We start from the raw sequence: 21,371 nt of genomic DNA, 5'->3' as shown, positions 1-21,371 counted from the left end.
CCTGCTGCCTTAGAGAAGAGAGCTGGCAGCAGACATTAGGTCTTGATTAGCCAACCAGCACCCAGACCATAGCTCTTCCCGGATGTCCTGCTTTCTGGGAATCACTGAGTACCTGTGCCAGGAACGGACATGTTGACATTCCAGGAATGTGCTGCTCTCTCTAGATGGCCCTATTGTGCCCAGACACTGGAGGGCTCTCAGGATCAGATTCAATTCTGTCTGACACATTGCAGTCTCTCCACCACTGTATACCCTGCAGTTAGTTAATCTGTGTGGTCTTCTTATGGTCCTTACAAGTCTCTCTTGAATTTGGCAAGAAGAGTCATGAACAGCTTTTCCTGAACCATGCATGGACTTAGCAAGAGTACTGCAAACCCAGACACATGGAACAGTAAGGGTTCAGGCTGCCACTAGCTGCCCCACTAACAAACTGCCTGGTTTTCCCTTTTCCATGTTGAACTAGACCAAGGGACAGATGCACCAGTTAGCTGCCAAGAAGATGGCTCTGCAGGCAGTGTGGAGGACTAGTTTCTCCTTGCTGCTTAATCCCTCAGGCTCCAGGGGTTTTCCCTCACTTGAATTAAGGAAGCATTGAAGAGTAGTCGCTCTCATCCCTCTCTAATATTTACCCTCCACAGATGAGCAAAAACTGTACAGCCAGAACAAGGTGGCTTTCTTACCATCCCCCTTTCCAGTGTTTCTTTGTGGGGTGAGGCAAGGGAGGGGGCAAGTGTGGGATAGGAGAATATATCCTCAGATCAGTCGGCAAACTGCCAACAGGAGGTCATCTATGGCTTCCTGCAAACTGCTTTCAGAAAGGGAGTTTGGCAGGCTTTCAGTTCCCACTCCATTGAGGTTTTAAATATATTCCAGGACCCTAGGAACTGCCCTTAACTTGGGGTCTCTTGGGGGAGTCTTGTATCATGTTATTCTCCATTAAGTAAAATAGCTTCTAGTAATAGCAATTATTTTTTGACAGAGAAAGGCGTCTGAGACTAGAGATATGTTTCAGTTCCCCAATTCAAAAAGCAAAGGAAACTTCCAGCCATGAGGAATTCTTTGTGTTCTTTTTATCTTTGCTGATTTGATGTCTCACGGAGCAGCTACAGTGTAACTCTGTCTTCAATAAAGGAGCACTAGAGGTCAGCCTCACAGCTCTGGGCCCTGAACAAGCCCTTGGGGATTACTCTGGTGAAAAGATGCCTTGCTCTTTGTTTGGGGCTACTGATTACTATCTGTGTACATAGCCACAGCAAGAGAGGGCAAGGCCAAAGATCTCTCTCAGTGACATGGCTATACCCCAAAGCTTGAAATCTGGGCTGACAGATGAGTGTGAAATCAGAAATGGCCCTCTCCCTTACATCCTCACAACCATGTTCAGGATAGACAATTCAAGCATTCCTGAGTGAACAGCCTGTGGGAAAGGTTATAAAAAGAAACAAACAAAAAAGGACAAACATCCAGAACTCCCAGAACATGTCTGAAAGGGACTTCCGTGACCCATTCCCCTTGTTCTGTTTCCATCCTGAGTCCATACTCTTGACTTCAAGGCCCATGAAAGTCTTCTACCACAGGCATGAGAAATTGTGTCATCTGTATATAAATACGCACAGACAGACAGAGAGAGAGAACGCAATGTTGAAATGTTCCTTTGTGGGAACAGGACAAACACATTGTGACAGAAGTTCCCCGAAGCTTTGTTCTCTCCTGTTTTTTTTTTTTTTTTCTGTTTCCATGAACAGTTAACTCTCTGGATGCATCTCAGTTTGTACTATCACCCTCTCAGTTTTTAATAGCTTGCTTGCTCAAAAAATGCAGTGGCTGTTGCCAGAAGAGATAAAACTTGGCATTTCACTAGCATGATTACAGCAGACTAAAAGTCAACAGCCATCAAGCAGGTGTGTGATGAGGAGGGCATTTATGAGGTACTCCAACCTGGGGGTTGAAAAAGAAAAAGCATTCTAGGGCCGAAGAGATGCTCAGCAGTTAGGGACACTGGATGGTCTTGCAGAAGACCCAGGTTCAGTTCCTGGAACCTAGATGCTGGTGCACAACCATCTGTAACTGTGGTTCCAGGGGATCCAATTCCTTCTTCTGACCTCTGTACATAATGATTGCACAGACACACACACAGACAGACACACACACACAGTTCAAACACTCATACAGATTAAAAAATGAATAAATCTTTAAGGAATGAGTCTTTGTCTTAATTAGGGTTTCACTGCTGTGAACAGACACCATGACCAATGCAAGTTTTATAAAAGACAACATTTAATTGGGGCTGGCTTACAGGCTCAGAGGTTCAGTCCATTGTCATCAATGCAGAAACATGGCAGCATCCAGGCAGATATGGTGCAGAAGAAGCTGAGAGTTCTACATCTGAAGGCTACTAGTAGACTGACTTCCAGGCAACTAGGGTGAGGGTCTTAAGCCCACACCCACAGTGACACACCTACTCCAACAAGGCCACACCTCCTAATAGGGTCACTCACTAGGCCAATCATATACAAACTATCACAGTCTTCTAAAGATATTTCACTCATTAATCAATAAGCATTAATTGATAATGTTATCTATAAAATTAAGTTCTTGAAATCCCATCAGGAACTAACACATCTGTTTTTAATCTGCATCTTATTTTCCCCTGTTTTGTGTCAGAAGTGAGGTGGTTGATCAGGAAGGTCACATGAGATCCATCTCTGTGACAGAAGCTTTAAAGGTTTCAGCCTTTTAAGCTTTTAAGGATTGCCAGCCTTAAGGAACCTTGGATATCAGCCATGCTAACTCCCAGGTGAAGTTTCACTTCCTTGGACCCACCTTTTAAAGACCTCTTAAGTTAAACTACTACCATGTAGTAGCTTTACAACTGCTTGTCAAGGGGCCTTCTTTGCCCTTCAGCATCAATGTTCTGATTGCAGTGCAGGTACTTTAAGATCTGTTACATTTGATAATACATACAAATTCAAATGGCCAAATTGCAAATGCACAAAGACAGGCTGAACTAGTGCTCCTCTCTAGAGAGATACATGGATTGACTTTCCATACCTTGCCAAAATTTCTCCTGAGAACGCACACCGAAAGGCATGCTAGACTCAAGGGTAGAATGTCTGTCTCCATCGATTTTAGAGAAACGGCAACTTTCAGAGAATTCTTCACATTTGGCCAGAAGCTATCTTTTTATGCTTTGCCTGTCAAAGATCTGGTTTACCCTTTCTGTGGCAGGGCCAGATCAAGTCTGTGTCTACTTGTAGATGACAGATCTTAATCTAATGTCAGCTATTTTAATAATCAAACATTGCAGTAGTATCAGTGGTAAGACACAATGCCTGTAGATCTTTTGCAGCTGTGGTAGAATTTTTTTCATTGAAAGTCATATAATCTTAGTGTTGCCTGGTATCAAACCCATCTGATTGACATAACAGTTTCCATCTTTCTGTGTTCTACTGAAAACTAATGGAAAACACACCAGCCAATCAATGGTTTCGAATGCATATCTTTTGAGCTCTGGGGATTGGCTCAATTTTACATACAACAAAATAAATAGTGGGTATTAAAGGATCTGCCCAGTATGAAATTGCTGTCCTGGCCAACCCATTTGGAGATTCAAACCCAACCCTAGTGTCCCCATTAACTAGCAGTATGTCACACTGCTTCTTTGCCTGTGTCTTTCCAATGTAAACTGTGGCCATGGGCTGGATTTCAAGAACCTGCCATTGTATAAGGAAAAAAAAATGCCTTCAGTGAGCAAGAGAAGACTGTTGTCATGTGTACCAAAGGGTTGTCCTCATTATGTGAAATAAGTTCTAGGTTTCCTACCAGCTCTGAAATCCAGTGTATGAATCATATCTTAATCAGTTTTGCATTTCTCCTTTCTTCAAAGTGTCAGCTATGATCCTACCCCTACACGAAACCTGAAGGGATTACTTTATGTAGAAAGTCTCAGAGGGTAACCTAGTTAGGATGTTAGTTAGGATGCTAACATTGGGAGCAGGAGCAGGAGCACATTGTTGTTCCAATTCAGGGTCACAGTGGGGCCTCTGTGTGAGGTCCACAGTTTGAGGTCTGTGGTGCTGCCCTTCATTCTATGGCTGTCAGACTTTGCAGGGATAGTTTCCTGATCCCCTCCCAGCCATCATCCATACTGGGTGTTCTTATAAACCTGACACCCAGGACTATGTCTTGCCTCTTCCTTAGGTTATGTAAGAAGTTTTCTCCTTATACAAGAGATGCCTGGACCAGGCCTGTGGCTTGCCCACAATAAAACCCATGATCTGGTCTAATCTCCCTCTTGAGTATGAGTGGGAGGCATGTAGTAGAATGCAGAAGGTCCTGTCTTCCACCTTATTTTTGAGGCAGGATCTCTCTTGTTCATTGCCACAAGGCTTCACACTTCAGACGAGCTGACCCTTGAGCTTCTGAGTAATCAATCTCTGACTCTCATCTTGCCATGGGGTCCCTGGGATCACAACACGTTCCACCACATCACACCGTTTACATGGATTGCAGGGATTGAACTCACCATCTTTTTTATCCACTAAGCCATCTCCCTGGCCCGTGTTCTTGTTCTCTTAGGAGACAGGAAGAGTGGCAAGCTAGTCTGTGAATCTGACAGCGCTTCGTGTCTTACATTTCTTATGAGGATGTGACAAGGGATGATATTTATAGTTAATCTGACTTTTTCTTGCATTTAGTAAAAAGCAATTATAATCTTTTCAACTTCCCGCATTCTCAACAGCTATCCAATGTGGTGTTTTACATGTGGCATTTCAGGCTACCATTATTATACATGAGTCTCATTTATTTTGATGAATGCAGTTGTAATAGATGAATTTATCTCTTTAATATTTCATAGTGCCAGATCACTTGAAAGCTCTCATTAGGCTCTAAAAATAGTTATTCATTATTTTAATAAGATTATGGGAATAAAATAATGACCTATGTAAATACTTTATAAATATTCCAGAGAATTATACAATGTAATATTTTCTATTAGAAAAGGAAAGAGAAAGGCCTGGAAGGATGGCTCAGCAGTGAGGAGCACTGACTACTCTTCTGGAGGACTGGGGTTCAATTCTTAAGACCTGCATGGCAGCCCATACCTGTCTGTAACTTCAGCTCTAGGGTTTCTGACACCCTCATCAGAGACATACATGCAGGCAAAACACCAATGGACATAAAGTAATAGTAAATTCAGAATTTAAAAAACTGGTTATATAAAAAAAGAATTTCAATTGATCTGGATATGGGGCTGAGGTTATTGTCCTGTGTGTGGTACTCAGGAAATTGGCAGGAATGCTGGAAGCATCCATTCGCACAGATTGATAGTCGACCTCTCAAAGCACCAACTGCATAAAGAATCAAAGTTAGATTCCTTGTTCACTTGACTAGAGGGAAGTGTTTGCCTTATTTTTATTTCAGATAAACTATTTCCCATCCATTTTAAAGTTATTTGACTTAGGAGAAAAATATAGTCCAAAACATGCTTATAAGATCATTCTGTGACATTTGCCATGAAAAATATGTAGTTAAAGAGAAATTAAAAACTTAAACTTTTTAAAGACTTTACTACTATTTTATCTTATTTGGATGTGTATTTTATGTGTACATATGTAAGTGTGCCATGTACCTGCAGTGCCTTCTGAATCCAGAACTTGGGGAGGGGGTGATCCCCTGTGAGGTTTTATGGGTGCAGCATTTGATATTACTAGGAGCTATAGGCTCAGAGCAAACCTCTTGTTCCTTTGGACTTTAGAATCTTTCTGCCTCCCTCTGCTACAAGGGACCCTGAGTCTTGGCACTGGGGTGTTTTGTAGCTGTATCCATTAGGACTAGGATCCACAACTCCACATTTTGATTGGTTGTGACTTTCTGTAATGGGCTCCATTTGTTGCAAAGAGAAGATTCCTTGATGGAATTCCAATTTATTTGGGGGGTATAAGGGCAAAAGAGCTAAACAAGCATGACACCAATACATATGCTAAAGTAGATGAGGAAAGTCCATCTACACAACAACAGGCAATTAAGGACTGCTGGGAATGGGAGAAGTAATCTTCCTGATGGAAGACCACACTGATTGCCCAAAACCAAATAACCAGTCTTTTTTTTTTTTCAGTTTTCCCCCCTTCCCCTTCCCCCACCCCTTCCCTTTCTCGCTCTTGCTCCAGCCCCCCTCACTCAGGCCACCCCTGCTTGCTCCACTCAGTTTGCTCTGGCCCATAGGTTCTTTATTTGTTTCTTGTTAAAGATGGTTATGAGCCACCATGTGGTTGCTGGGATTTGAACTCACGACCTCCAGAAGAGCAATCGGTGCTCTTAACTGCTGAGCCATCTCACCAGCCCCCACCCCCAAATAGCCAGTCTTGAAAACACACGTACAAGTAACATAAAGAGATTATGAATCTGAAAGAGCAAAGAGGGATATATGGAAAGGTTTGGGTAGAGAAAAAGGGAAAGAATAAATTATGTAATTATATTATAATCTCGAACAGAAAAGAAAGACAGGGGAGCAGGCCAAGGGAGACTGCTTTAGCCACCAGGTGGATGCTCTTGTAAGAATCCTCTTGCTGATCTACCTCTACAGCCCAAAACATCATAACTTTTAAAATTAATATATCAAATGAATAAACAATAAGCTAACAAAATCTTCTAGAATTAGCTTAGTGTCCTCTGTCTTAAAAGATGTTTGAGACTTAGTATTCTTACCTATAAAAGAGTTACTGTGTCTAACATGATTATGCAGTCCATGGCTTCACTCTCTGTGATTACACTGTTGCATATATCCTTTGTTAGTGAAAGTCACTAGATTGAAAGACCCACTTACGGTGAATTTCTCTATAATTGCAGGTTTTATATGGGGAGAGATTAAACAGATGTGGGATGGCGGACTCCAGGATTACATCCACGACTGGTGGAATCTAATGGACTTTGTGATGAACTCCTTGTATCTGGCCACAATCTCCTTGAAGATTGTCGCGTTTGTCAAGGTAATTGCTCTTTACTTAGTTGATGATACATACATTTAATTCTTAAAGGCACATCTTCGGTTGCTATCAATTTTTATTGACAGATCTTTGTGTGTGGCATTTATCAGCTTCTTATTTTATTTATAGGGCTGAAGTGCAGAAACCATGCATTCCTAGAATTGCCGTCATAAGCACTTCAAAGCTGCCACCTTATCTTCTGTTTGCTAATTAATATGACTGCCTCAAAATGAAACAGTCCCTTAACTCCAATTCTACCTAATTCTAAAGAAATCCTTCTTCAAACACCACTTAATTTTAAACAACCCAAATCTATTTTTACAAGATGCAACAAATAGATAGGTTCTCATGGGCAAATCAAAATATTACCCTTTAAAAGCATTGGTATAATTATTTCAACTTGATCTAACAGTTTGGTGTGATTGGAACAGAATAAGATTTCTTTGTCTTTGTCCTGTTCTTCATGATACTGTCTGTCCGAAATCTCACACACCCCGCAGGGGGTGCACCAGGCCTCAGCACAGCTACATCGTTTACATAAAGCATTCAGTTCTGCAATGACAGCTGAGATTTTTATACTTTTGAGAGACTTGTTTCAAACTAAAGTATGATATTTTCCCTTTGCTGCCTTTTATTTTGTCTCTTCCTTTTTGTCTCCTTTAAAACACAACTTGTTATAAAATGATTAATGAACTGGTTTAGGAAAAATAAGGAATAGATTCTTTGGGTGCCTCATGAATAATACATATACTTTATCATCTAAACTAAAAAAATAAAAAGCATACATGAGAGTTCTTATACACTCAGTGTAGATCTAAACAATGTTGTTATTCTCTGTGAATATTCATGTACCATAGGAGCTAAGCTGCCCAAATTTGGGGACGTTACAGTTTGTAGTTACTGTTCAATTGAACCATTGCCAATATTCAACAAAATACTAAAGAAATGCAACTTTTATGAAAAATTTCAGTCTTATGAAAAACAAGCCTGGCATCTTTTTGTTACTATTTGGGATTTTTCAAAAAAGTCTTTATTAACTTCACACTTATACATATGTATGGAATGTGGTATAATATTTTATTATTTTAACATATGTCTAGAATATGTACTGATCAGATCAGGGTAAATACTATTTACATCTTTATCATTCCTTTCTGTTTAGAGCCTCCAAATCCTTCTCTTCAGGCTCTTTAACATATATATATGTTATACACACACACACACACACGCACACATATATACACACACACACACTATATATATATATACTCACACACACACACACTTTGGAACAATTTTCCAGTTTGTACTTTGAAACTCATTATTATTAATCTCCCCCAAGCTCCTCTTCCCTCTATTTTTTCTCCTCCTCCTTTTCTCCATCCTCCTCCTTTCCTTCAACTTCAATAATTTACCTATTTATTCACTTTACATTTAGGTACAGGCCCCTCCTCTCCTCACAGGCCACCCACAATTACCTCCCCTCCCCCAATTATCCTTTCCCCTTCTCCTCAGAGAGGGGGAAGCACCTGGGGGCACCGCCTGCCCTAGGACACCAAGTCCCAGCAGGACTAAGCACATCCTCTGTCACTGAGGCCAGACCAGCTAGGACAAGGGGATCCAATGTCAGGCTAATTAGAGTTAGAGACAGCCCACTCCAATGTTACAATGAGTACATTGTTAGGGTACTCACGTGAAAACCATGCTATACATTTACTACACATGTGTGGGTGGCCTAAGCCCAGGCCCTGTGTGCTCTTTGGTTTGTGTTGCAGTCTCTGTGAGCCTGCATAGGCCCAGGTTTGTTGACTCTGTAGGTCTTCCTGTGGTGTCCTTGACCCTTCTCATTCGGTCAGGCCCTCAACTCCTCCTCAAGACTCTCTGAGTTCTGCCTGATGTTTGGCTGTGGGTCTCTGCATCTGTTTCCATCTGCTGCTAGTAGGAGCCTCTCAGGAGACACTTATGCTAGGCTTCTGTCTGCAAGCATAGCTGAGTGCCATTAATAGTGGCAGGGGTGTGCTCTCTCACATGGAATGGGTCTTAAGCTGGGGCAGTCATTGGTTGGCTGTTCCCTCAATTTCTGCTCCATCCTTATCTCTGGGCGTCTGGACCAATCTTGAGTTGAAGGTTTTGCAAGTGGGTTGATGTCTCCCTCGCTCCACTCTTTTCTTAGTTTTAAATTTAAAGGTGTAATTTTTGAAAATGTCATGTGTGCTTATTGTATTCACATCATATCTGCCCCTTCTCTCTCTCTTCCAATATTTCCTATGCCTCCCTGCTCTTTGCAAATTCATGATCTGCTCTTCAGTTACTATTGTTATAAATATCAATCGCCCCTACTGTTTTCTCCCCACCTTTGGTGACCACTGGTCCCCTGTGTTGACCTTCCAGACTGATGTTTGTCCTCTACATATAAGAGAGAATAGGGTGTTACAGACCTCTGTGTCTGACTTATTTCACTTAAGCAGAAATCTCTGGTTCCAGCATGTTTCTTTAAAGAGATGATTTTATTTCATGATTAATATCCTGTTTTACATGTGCTGCATTTTGTCTGTCTATCCATACTCCAATAAGTCAGTCAATTAATTGGCTCTGCCACTGCCTACTGTAGATGGTGCTGCCATAAGAGACCAGGTATCTCTTTGATATTATTTCTCATTTTCATCAGTTATTTGAGAATTTTGTACAATATATTTTGATCCTATTCATAACTTCCCCTAGTCCTTTCCTTATCCATTCTACTTCCCTCCCAACACAACTTTGTGTTCTCTCTTTTTACTAGTATGTACTGCCTATACACTCTTAGGTGAATGGCCTTCCATTGTAACATCACTGACCAATCAGAGACTACAACCTTAAAGACAACTGGCTCTCCTCCCAGCCGCTATTGTTGGCCAGGGGTTCCTCGGTTAGGGATGGAACTTTATGCCCACCTCCCCTCTCCATGGTGGGATTTGTCTGGCTTGAGCTTGTCTTCTGCATGCTGTCATAAAGGCTTTGAGTTCATTGGTACCAATGACCTGCTGTGTCTGGAAGACACTGCTTCATTGTAGTCACCCACCAGCCCTTGCTCTCACATTCGTTCTGTGTACCACAATGGTTCTTGGTCCTCGTGAGGAGAAGTGTGATGTAGGAGTTCCCATCTAAAGCCAGGAATTCCAGTCACTCTCTATACCTTCTGGGGACTTCTCTCATGAGAGCTGAGATACACGTTTATGTGTGTAATGAAAATTTATTAGGAGTCAGTTTAACAAATATATTGGTTTGATACCATGACAGCATTTCCTATTCTAAGAAATGACTGATCTGAATCTTTTCAGTACTCTGTTTTTAGTTTTGTGGGGATTCTTAAATATTGTTTTGCCTAATGGAAGTACTGGTTTACACTTCCACCAGCAGTTTTAAAAGTCTCCTTTTGTCTGTGTATTTGTCTCAGATTGTTATGTTTTGGTTTATTTAATAATAACCATTCTGATTTGAGGAAATGACATTCTCATTTTGGTTTTGATTTACATTTTAGTGATAACTCGTGTTACTGGACTTTATTTCATGTGCTCATTGGACATTTGGGTTTCATCTTCTGAGAAATGTCTATTCAGATCATTGGCCCAGTTTAGAAATTGAGTTACTTGATTTTTCCTGCTAACTTTTGTAGTTGAAGGAAGACACTTTGAAAATTGAATCAACAAAAGATTTTTAGAAATTACCATAAAAACATTTCAAGCAAGATAGATAATTTTCCCTCAAAATTATCATCAAATCATTATGATGCCATTTCTGATGCAGGTGTTCTTTATATGAAAGTACCCAAGTATTAATTATGTACATTTACATAGATGAGTTGAGCCTTTATATAGAAGAAGGGGATGGGAAGAGAGGTGGGGAGGGAGGGATGGAGACAGAGAGGGAGGGAGGAGAGGACACTAATCCCCTTTGATAATGTGTTCCCAATATAAACCCTTGTAAACCTCATCTCGTACAGACTTTGTAGTGCCCCAATGTTACCACAAGCTGTTGGTTTTTTGAGGAACATTGAGGATCCAGATGACAGCACAGCCCTTGAAACCAAGGCTGCACACAGTATGACTACAGCTAGTATATTATGCCACTTTCTACTTGTAGTCTTCAAAGCTAGCTATTTAGTATCTTAAATACGTTTTCTGAAGAACAGTAATAATCATCAAAGTTAATAGAATGTTTTAAAGATGCGAGGAGCTAATAGAAACATTAAATATTTGCTTTGACTTTGTTTAATGTTCTAGTTTGGCTCCTGTCACTGTGATAAACACAAAACAAAAACAAATGCAACTTGTAGAGGAAAGGGTTTATTTCCTCTTGTAGCTCATAGCCCATCTCAGAAGGAAGTTCACGCAGGTACCTGGAAGCAGGAACAGATGCAGCAGTGATGCTTACTGACCTGCTCTCCAAAGTTTGCTTAAATTGTTTTCTTACATTGTGTAAGAAAACAAGACCACCAGCACAGAGCCAACAGTACCCACAGTGGACTGCACCACCCCATATCAGTCATTAAGGAAAAATACACCCCACCGACTGGCGTCAGGGCCAATCTAATGAAGGAAATCCTTCGATTGATATTTGCCTATTCGCTGATGACTTTCACTGTGTCAAGGTGACATAAACTAACAAGCGTGTATAATCAAAGTAACAGCAATACAAAACACGTGTCACTTTGCTCTTTGCTGATGAGGGTTGATGGTGCTTCCTTTCATGCTTTGATGCTTTTTATATCTCATAGGATAGCTGTTTTTAAAACACAAGAGCTTGTTCATCTCCAGGATCCATTATTAAATCTTATTTCCACTTTATTGAGACTGGCTTGTTCCTACTTAAAAACAGGATTAAAACCCACTCCATTTCCATATGCAAAGCTTGTCTCTCATGTTTAGCATCTACCATTTGATAGGTATGATTAAATCTCTCTAACTCTTGACTGTATAACTTAAATATTTTCCAATTATCAAAATTATTATGAATACAAACAATTATTTTACAGCCACTTTAGAGTTTTTACATCATTTTAATGAGTTTTGGCTGTATGACTTCATTCCCTATCAGTTAATGGGGGACAAAGACGGCTGCTTCTGCCTTATGAAGGATGCCAGCTCCTCAAACAATACTGTCTGTGACATTCTTCAGTTTCACAGCAGAGCTCTGAGGGTAGCTGAATCCTAGTTGTTTGTTTTAGAATTACCTGTTATGAAAGAACTCCATATGTCTTTCTCTTGTTTTTTCTTTCTTTCTACTTTATGAGCATATGTGTACAAAGGGAAAGTTTTTCATCTTGAAAAATACTCATTAAAATTAATACATGCTTTTTTCCTGTAACCTCCTATGACAAATGTCCTCTTCAGATTTAATAACTGTATTGAATACCTGAGACAATTGCCTTATGAAATGAAAAGGTTGGGTGGAAGGTTAGGGGGGAGGTGGGAATATGTTGGGTAGAGGGGCATATACATGGAGGCAGGGGGTGGGAGGAAGGGTAGGGAATCTTTGGGGGGGCTTTTGGGAGGAGGAAATTTGGGAAAGGTTTTACCATTGGAAATGTAAATGAAGAAGATACTCAATAAAAAAAAAGAAAAAAAGAAAGGAAAAGGTCTTTGGCTCACAGTCTGAGGGTCATTTGTCACTTCTGTAATATGTTGGGAAATACAGGGTGGAGCAAAGAAGCCACCTGTAAGTGGAAAGAAAGGAATAAGGATGAGACCAGGGTCTCCTCATCCCCCTCAAGGGCATCTCCTTAAATGACACAACCTCTGAAAGGCCTGTCATCTCCCATTAACACCAAGCTGGCAGTCATGGTCTAACAAATGAGCCTTAGGAGGACATTCTGGGTCACACTGTGACCACTTTCATATTATATCCACCTAAAAGTTTTAATCACGTTGATTGACAGGTTGGCTTTTATGAATATGCCTAAACTTCATGCCTTGTAAAGGGCATGAAGATGAACTAGCATATTTTTCTATAATCTAGGAACTTATGCTCCAATATTATGATTCAATCCATCATCGGCTCTTAACAGCCTGCCAAGTCTTTGTGACTTGGGTCTGACATACTTAGCACTTCTTCCTGTTCCCAAACCCTCAGCTATATCCAGAAGCCCACATTTATACAGCTGAGTCTGCATCTTCCATGTCCTTAAACATATCTGACCCTTCTCCTCTTGTGAGTTTAGAGCTCCAGATGCGAAGAAATTTGGAGGACAGTGCTCGCTTCAGGAGTCACTAGGAACCACATGGCACATGGTCTACAAAAAGGAGGAGTTCTCAGAAAATTACACTTATCAGAAAGGAAGGTTATAGGGAAAATTACATCACAGTAGGAGTATAGTGAAACATGGTTATTTGATGGGTTGGGGAAATGTGCATGATTGTCTTAGACAGGTGGGAGGTGTTTATTCTACAGCACTGGGCTACCATCTTGGGGTTTTGGGATCCTGATGTTCACTTATCTCCTTTTAAGGGAATAACGGACATTGTTTGATTAATGTCTGTCTCATAACTGCCTAACTCTGTGGCTTGGTGGTTTCTCCTTTTATCATTAATGAGTATCAAAAAGACAGAATTTAACCATCTTTTGGTATCCATCATAGGTTTCATAAATGAGTAATAGATGAGAATTGCTGGAACTTACGTTAATTCTCGGGAAAGGGCTAAGCATTTATGGAATGACATTGTGGTGAGAATGTAGCAAAAACTAAAAATCTAGGAGAATCACAAGTATTGTATGTTTGTCCAGAGCACTGAGTACCAGACTACTGACAAATGAACACATGATACAGGCTTAATCTGTCGGCTGTTAAAGACTCAAAACCTTGTCTCCAGAAAGTGGAGTCATGGAGAGTATTAATACATGGCATGAGCAATTTTTCCTTCAAAAGATAGTGTAGCAATGAATAAATGAGATACAATACAAGAAAAAGCAATTAGAACATGTCATTATGTCACTGTGCTAATGGAAGAAAGAGAGGAAATTGTTATGAGATTGAGAGGTAGGAGGTGGTGCTTGGCATCGGATGTTGGGAAATTGGGTGCGCCATCCTCTCAAATCTGGAGGTGTAAATGGAGGATCAAATGATGATAGAGTCGGGTTTCTGTCTGTAAACTTGGGATCTCGAAGCGGGGGTGGGGGGGTGGGGGGAGTGGGGGAGTGGCGGGAATCCTGTCAGAAGAGTGTGAAATGGAATGAGAGGGTGGGGAATCTGAACTAGACCTGAAGTCTGAGTTGAGGTTAGCTCTGAAAGGTGAGAACGTGGGAGGTATCTGTGGAGAACTGGTGAGTGAGCCAAGGCTGAGAAAGCAAGCTTATCACTAAAGAACAGGTGAGACAGTGGATCTTCCAGGGCTCGAGTTTAAAAGACACAACATAACTAATTTTATTTATTTTTAAATTTTTACTTGTAAATTTACTTCATACATTAACACTGTACTTATATTATTTCTGCCCTCCTCTCTATTCCAACTCCTCTTGTATCCCCCAAACTTTCTCTTAAACTCATGACCTCTTCTTTAGTGACTTTTGTCTCTCTCACACACACAACACATACACCATGTACATATACACACTCAAACACTCACATAAACACCCTGCTGAGTCCATTCAGTTGTATGTACATGGACACAGGACTTGCTGCTTGGGACTGGATAACCTATTGGGGCTCCTCCCTGGAGAAGACTAATTCTCCCTGTCTCGGCAGTCATTCGCTGTTTGTAGCTCCTCTAGGGGTAGGAGGACCTTGAGAGATTTCCCTCGGCCACATTGGTAGGTCAGCTGGTGTTTTTATTGTACGGGTCTTGTTTAGGTGACCATACAGATGAGATATCATGGGTACAGCTTCTCTGTCATATACAGAAGACACTGTCTCAGAGCAGGTATCCTGGTCTCCTGAACCTTACGATCTTTACATTCTATCTTCTAAGATGTTCCTATAGGTGTCTTCTCTTTAGTGATTCTATTTCTTTGTTAAATTCTTCTCCTATCTTGAATTGTCTTCATCATTTTATTCAACTATTTGCATTTTCAACCTTCATGGGGGCATGTATTCGTCTCCTCTTTCAGATCCTTGAACACACTCATAATTGCTATTTTGATGTTCTTGTCTTACGATTGAGCTAAACTGATTTCTTGGAGCATGCTGACATAGGGCACTGGCTGCGGGTGCAAGCGTACTGTCCTGGTGTTGGTGCTTGTGTTTTGTGCTGTGATCTAGTCATCCACAGTTATGATGCTTGTAGTGTTCTCAGTGTAGATATCTGGTCTCACCTTTGCTGGGTGGGTGTTCAGTTCTTTGGTTTCTATTACCCAACCCTGACAGGTTGTGGACCAGAAGAATGATGGCTTATTTTTTAGTATTAGGACTATTCTTAGGGTCTTGGGGCTTAGACTCTGATTGCTCCAAGATCTGAAGGTCTGGTTAGCAGTCTGGTTTCAGATTCTAAGCAGTACTGGTGGGTACAATATAAACAATGGATAGGATGTGTGGTAGACTAGAGTTGGGAAAGGGGCAAACTCTGGAGGTCTCTTAAGTGACTTTGGTTTTGTCTTAGTCAGTGTTATACTGCCATAAGGAGACACTAGGACCCCAGAAACTCGTAGAAAGGGAAACAATTCGTTGAGGCATTGCTTGGAGAGTCAGAGACTTAGTCCTATATCATCATAGTGAGAAGCATGGCAGCACACAGGCAGACATGCTGTGTGCACCAGACATGGTGCTGGAGAAGGAGCTGAGAGCTACATGCTTGACTGGCTAGGAGAGAAAGAAAGACTGGGCCTCAGTTGGGCTTCTGGAACCCCAGAGTCCACCCCCAAGTGACACACTTCTTCCTAGAAGGTCACACATCCCAGTCCTTTTAAATATTATTATTCCCTGGTGACCAAGCATTAAAATTTATGAGCCTGTGAAGGCCATTTTCATTCAAACCACCACAGATCTTCCTCCACAAAGGGAGACAGAGGCAGGGCTTGCTACGAATGGCAGCCCATCTGAAAGGAATGGAGGTGGTTGGAAGGAGGCTGCAGTAAGAGGTCCCTAGAAAGAACAGAGTGGGTGAGGAAAAGAGGAACACCAGTGACCTACCTGGGCCCTACTCAAAAGTGGCAGCTGTAGGGTCCCTGTAGGTTGTTGGGTAGTTACAAAACAATGGAGGTGGCTTGGAGGAGTGGTTGAGGTAGGTGTCAAGGAAGTACTAGGGGGACCCTGGATCCACTCCACCAGGAAGCTGAGACTCCAGGGAATGGTGGTAGGCTACCAGGAAGAATTGGAACCAAAATTAAAATTTCAAATTAACATGCTAATGCCCAACAATAGGCTTAGAAAATATGCCCATTGGCTAAATACTTTATTCTCTCTAGATTTAAAGAACATTGTGGTTTGCAAAGCTTTTTAAATTGCTTTGGTACAATTGCCTATTTACTCAGTTCATCTGTTTGCTTTCTGCTTTTAGACAGTCTCACCGTGTAGCCCCGGGCTAACCTTGAACTCACCAAAGAGCTTACGCTGCTCTCCCTCCAACTCACAGCCCCACTCCTTGAGTCTTGGGCATGGATTACAGATGTGCACTGCCACGCCTATCTGGAAGCCTAAGAAAATGTGTATGTGTATGGCAGGAGAAGATTTTAAAGCAAAACTTAAAAGAATGAACTCAAGCACTAATTGCTTATAGTTTACATCTTTGCTTGTTCTCTCACAGGAAGCAAGGTGTCTGGATCAGCAAACAGACAAATTATTGATTTACATTGTGATCTTAGCATCAGTCCCCATGTCCCAACTCCCCGGTGGGGGATGTGATGAGAGCCAGATGTGCCCAGTGCACAAGGGCATTCTACCACAGGAAAGGAAATCGGAAATCATGATTCTCAGAATTTACAGGATGCAGCTGAGCCAGTTCCTGTCTTTGCCCCCTGGGAAGAGAAAGACTTTAAGTTTCTTAAGAAAAAAAATATTCTCTGGAGAGCAAGGTCGCTGGGTTTATTATCCAGAGAATGGGAGTAGAAGGTTCCTAGGGAGACATCTGTGAGTCTCTGAGGAGCTGTGGTAACTTTTAGTGGTAGTTTGCATTACAACACCATTAAAACCAGTAATATTGCTCAAAAAGCTCTGACTGTGTGTGGCTATGTAACTGTGATGATGTCTGTACAGTGTCATTCCATAAAAGCTACAAGACATACTGGACTTTGAATCCAGCGTGGATTCTTATATTAGGGCAAAAGTAGAGCCTTGTGCTTTCGAAGATTATCCATTATAATTCTTTTGATCACAGCCAAGATCGTTCACTAAGAATGGTTCTGTGTATGTCAGTTCCTGGGTAGAAACAGACTCTGTTATAGTATGGTGATGGCTTCTGCATCAGGTCACCTTCAACTGGTGCAAAACTACTAATGAGGCATAGCTGTCCTCTAGACTCTGAATGCTTTGACAGCATAGAGATCTAATCAGTTCTTAACCTCTTGTTCTCTATTCCTGCAATACTTCATGTTAATCCCCTTAAATGTTTCTGTTATAGTAGATGTATCTGTCTGTGTCCTGAACAGTGAGTATCTTGTGGGTACAACTGTTCCTTAAGCACTCACTGTACACATCGTATCATATTGAACATCTTGAGAAGTTTAAAAAGTGCTTACATTATTATCAATATACTTCCCCTTTCATACTGTAAATAATTGATTATCCAAGCACATTGACTAGGATTTTAAAAGATACTCATCTATTCTTGTTCAGACTTGATTATTTTATAATGTCACTCAAGCAAGAGTATAAAAGTTGAACCTGATCTGTTGAATAAGTGGAAAAGGTGTGTTCTCTGTATGAAGACAGAAACTAGAAGGTAGCAGACAAGAACTAATTGATTCTCATGTCAAAATTTTAACACACCAGCATAAACAAAGTAAGAAGGATGGGTCTGTATAGCCACATGGATTAAAGCTCATGATTAATTATGAATCCAATTAATGGATTTCTTTCTGTCTTCGTATGGCTTACTCTAGCTGCTGCCATCTTAAAGCACACACTCTTCCAAAGAGCGCCTAAGGTGGCCCCTAGAAAGCTCCACAGAGCTGAGTTTGACTCTGTCCGCATGTGTACTTACTTTGCCTTTGTTTCTGTTTCTTCAGTACAGTGCTCTGAACCCACGGGAATCATGGGACATGTGGCACCCCACCCTGGTGGCAGAGGCATTATTTGCTATTGCAAACATCTTCAGTTCCCTCCGCCTGATCTCTCTGTTCACTGCCAATTCTCACCTGGGGCCTCTGCAGATCTCTCTGGGAAGAATGCTTCTGGACATCCTGAAGTTCTTATTCATCTACTGCCTCGTGCTGCTAGCTTTCGCCAATGGCCTAAATCAGCTGTACTTCTACTATGAAGAAACAAAGGGGTTAAGCTGCAAAGGCATACGGTGCGAGAAGCAGAACAACGCCTTTTCCACGTAAGTCGGAAGTCGGAGAGGCGCTGCTCCTGGCAGTGTTGGGCAGACCTGAGAGTGTATGATGTCACAAATGTTTGCCACAAAGATTGCAAAGGAAATGGAGAATTGAAGCTATGAATAATGCAGGAAATGGAATTAACATGGCTCTGAATAGAAACATAGACTTCTCGCATTAAGAAAAAAAATACTGGGTGCATTTATTTCAAGTTATAGTAAATGTTTTTTCTTTTGAATGACCTCATGAAAAGGAAGGGATATATTTATTGTGGAATTCTAAAAGGAAACCTATGTATCATTGACATAAGTATGCATGTGCACTCAATCTTGTTAAAAAATCCAAATGCTTTTGTGTATTTCCACGTGGCCCTTCTTATGTTTCTTTTGATTTTTAGAGCAGTATGAAAAAAACATGAGCATGTAAAAATTTCTCCAAAATGAATTCTCAGATCTATCCATTATTATTGCCTAGGTAAATCTTCCTGTAAGCTTGCATAAGGATGAACAGTTCTCAGCAGCCACTGTCAACTTCTGGTGACTTTCATAAGCAGGATTGATGGCAGCCCATGCTCATGAAAGACTAGTGTCTGTACCACCATCCCAGAGGTCCATTTCCTTCCCACTGTGAGAAATCGAAGGCTAGTAGGTTAAGAAGCTGGGCAGCTTCCCTGCACACAGCAATCACAGTTGAACACATGCTTGTCTTGTCACCTTAATAACCTTCCTCATGGGCTCTCATAGAGTTATCCTCAGTGCATCAGAGCAATTTCCTTACTGGAAGGAAAGCAGGCATTTCATATAATCTAAATCACCCATAGCTAAAATGCTCTAGTTGGTTTAATCCTGCATCTGTTTGTTTCTATCCTGATATTTAAAACTCCATTTTAATTAACCAACATCTGTTTATTTGCACAGTTAATCTCACCCTTTTAGATTTGATACAAACTAGCAGTCATAAGAAACCATGCAATCCTGTTTCCCCCATGTCTCATCTCAATTGTCCTCAGGTTGCTCTCTCTGACCTTGGGCTGCAGGGAGGTGGTGGAACCTCCTCCTTCAGTGGCTCCCTTGTATGCTAGGACCTTACCTGGCATCTTGGCTCAGGTGGCTGGAATTATTTCATGACTCTCTCTCTCTCTCTCTCTCTCTCTCTCTCGCTCGCTCGCTCTGTCTCTCTGTGTGTGTGTGTGTGTGTGTGTGTGTGTGTGTGTGTGTGTGTGTGTGTGTTTGGGTTTTTCTTGTGAATTGGCCAGAGGCAATGATGGCAGGTGGTTCATAAGGACCAGAACCACCTCTCTCTACATATGCCTTTTATAATGTTTCTGGATGTTGTCTGGTGGCTGATTGTCTCTGTGACTTTCTGACAGAGTGCACTCTCCCCAACTCCACCTCTCTTTAAACTTTTGCTGGTTTGAAGTGCATAGCCCATTATAAGCTGTTTGCTGAGCCCTCCTCCCATGTGGTTGCTGCATCTTTCCCATGTACTGTATTCCTGAAGGATCTTCTACACAGCACCAATAACTGAGTCACCTCCCTCCCTCAGCCTTTGTTAGTTAATGGAAAAGATCTCATTCACCATCAAGTCCTTCTCACTTTCCCTGATTCCTCTGACAGGCTACTCTGACACTGTCCTGGTTTATGACACCCTAAAATTTCAAGACATCCTTTTCTTCCTAATATTGTTTTATTAGTAAATAATCAAACATAACACCAGACCAAAACATTATAGTTTAGATCTCCAATGTAAATTAGCTGATATCATTTTTCCCAAAATAAATTCATTAGGTTGTTTTAACTTAAGTATGGTTTTAGTTTATCTGTACCCATGATTTCTTTCATGACTTGAAAGGCAATAGATGATTGCATATCTCAGATATTGTAGGACTAAATCATTTGATACCCTCCCCCAAAGATGTTTCATCTAAATTATGTTTCCCTGCAAATGATAATTGTGTGTTTCTCAATGATATTAAAAGCTAACTAATACAACTAGCTCTGATATTATTAAATAGTCTGCCTCAGGCTTAAGCTTATCCTTAGCCGACCTTGCTTTTATGTAGCAGATGTCTGTCACTGTAAGAGGGACATATGGTGACACTTGGCATCTCTTGTTCACCATCTACACTTGATGTCTGCATTCTTTCACATTCAGTTTTTCTTCTACAAGTTTTCAGCTTTTTATTACCCATTGTTTCATAATTTCAAATGGAATTAAAATTGATTAATATAAGATGCCCAACACAGTGTCTGTACTATCATCAGAGGTCCCCAAAGACAGTAGCAAATCTGAAACAGTATTTATTTGGGGAGAGTGCCATTTCTCATTTTTTTCATCAACTTCTTACTTCTAACTCCCAGACTGCTGTGGTCTGTCTCATTCCTTTCGTCCGTGTTACCCTGTATAAATGAACATGTTTCTATACCTCTCAGTCATTCTTCATTTAGCTCCTGCTTCCAAGACTTCACCAAAATCACTTAAGAAGTCACAGGGCAGGGCACTCTGACTGCTGGGTCTAGCGGAGCTTTGTCTTCTTATGTCGTGTGCGCTGTGACTCCTAAAGAAAACTTCCAGTGAGGGACAGCTCACCAATCTCTTTCCAAACTGTCCCTTCCTCATTCCCAGCTCTCCCAGCTCTCTTCTGCCAGTGTTCCCATAATCCACACACACAGAGATCAAGTGAAACAGGAACGGGGGGGGGGGGGGGGGGGTTAGCACTGTGCCTCCCTCCCTCTCCAATCACAGAGCCTTTGTTAAGTTCCCAGGGTCTTAAAGCCAGGGTCTCCCACCATCATTATCTTGTCAATATTTCCCCTTGTTCACTGTCCAGGCCTAAGTCTACATTCTCTGCCCAACTGAGTTTGTCCTGTCCTGTCCTGTTCTGTCTGTCTGTCTAATTCCTTCTCAGAAAAGGTATTTCGAGACTGAGATTAGGAGGCCCCACCA

General features: G+C 41.3%; 1 protein-coding gene across 1 annotated transcript in view; it reads left to right on the top strand.

The window, feature by feature from the left end:
* The window catches only part of Trpc4 (transient receptor potential cation channel subfamily C member 4), a 137,160-nt gene that overhangs the window by 92,639 nt on the left and 23,150 nt on the right, over positions 1–21,371 (top strand). Inside the window, exons 4-5 of the mRNA XM_052180968.1 lie at positions 6,847–6,986; positions 18,117–18,430. Coding sequence (XP_052036928.1) covers positions 6,847–6,986; positions 18,117–18,430 — 454 coding nt within the window. The remainder of the gene's footprint in view (positions 1–6,846; positions 6,987–18,116; positions 18,431–21,371) is intronic.

Source organism: Apodemus sylvaticus, chromosome 4 (genome assembly GCF_947179515.1).
Source record: "Apodemus sylvaticus chromosome 4, mApoSyl1.1, whole genome shotgun sequence".
NCBI classification, from domain to species: Eukaryota; Metazoa; Chordata; class Mammalia; order Rodentia; family Muridae; genus Apodemus; species Apodemus sylvaticus.
Note: the sequence above shows the minus strand (reverse complement) of the source record. Positions and strands in the feature narration are given on the sequence as shown.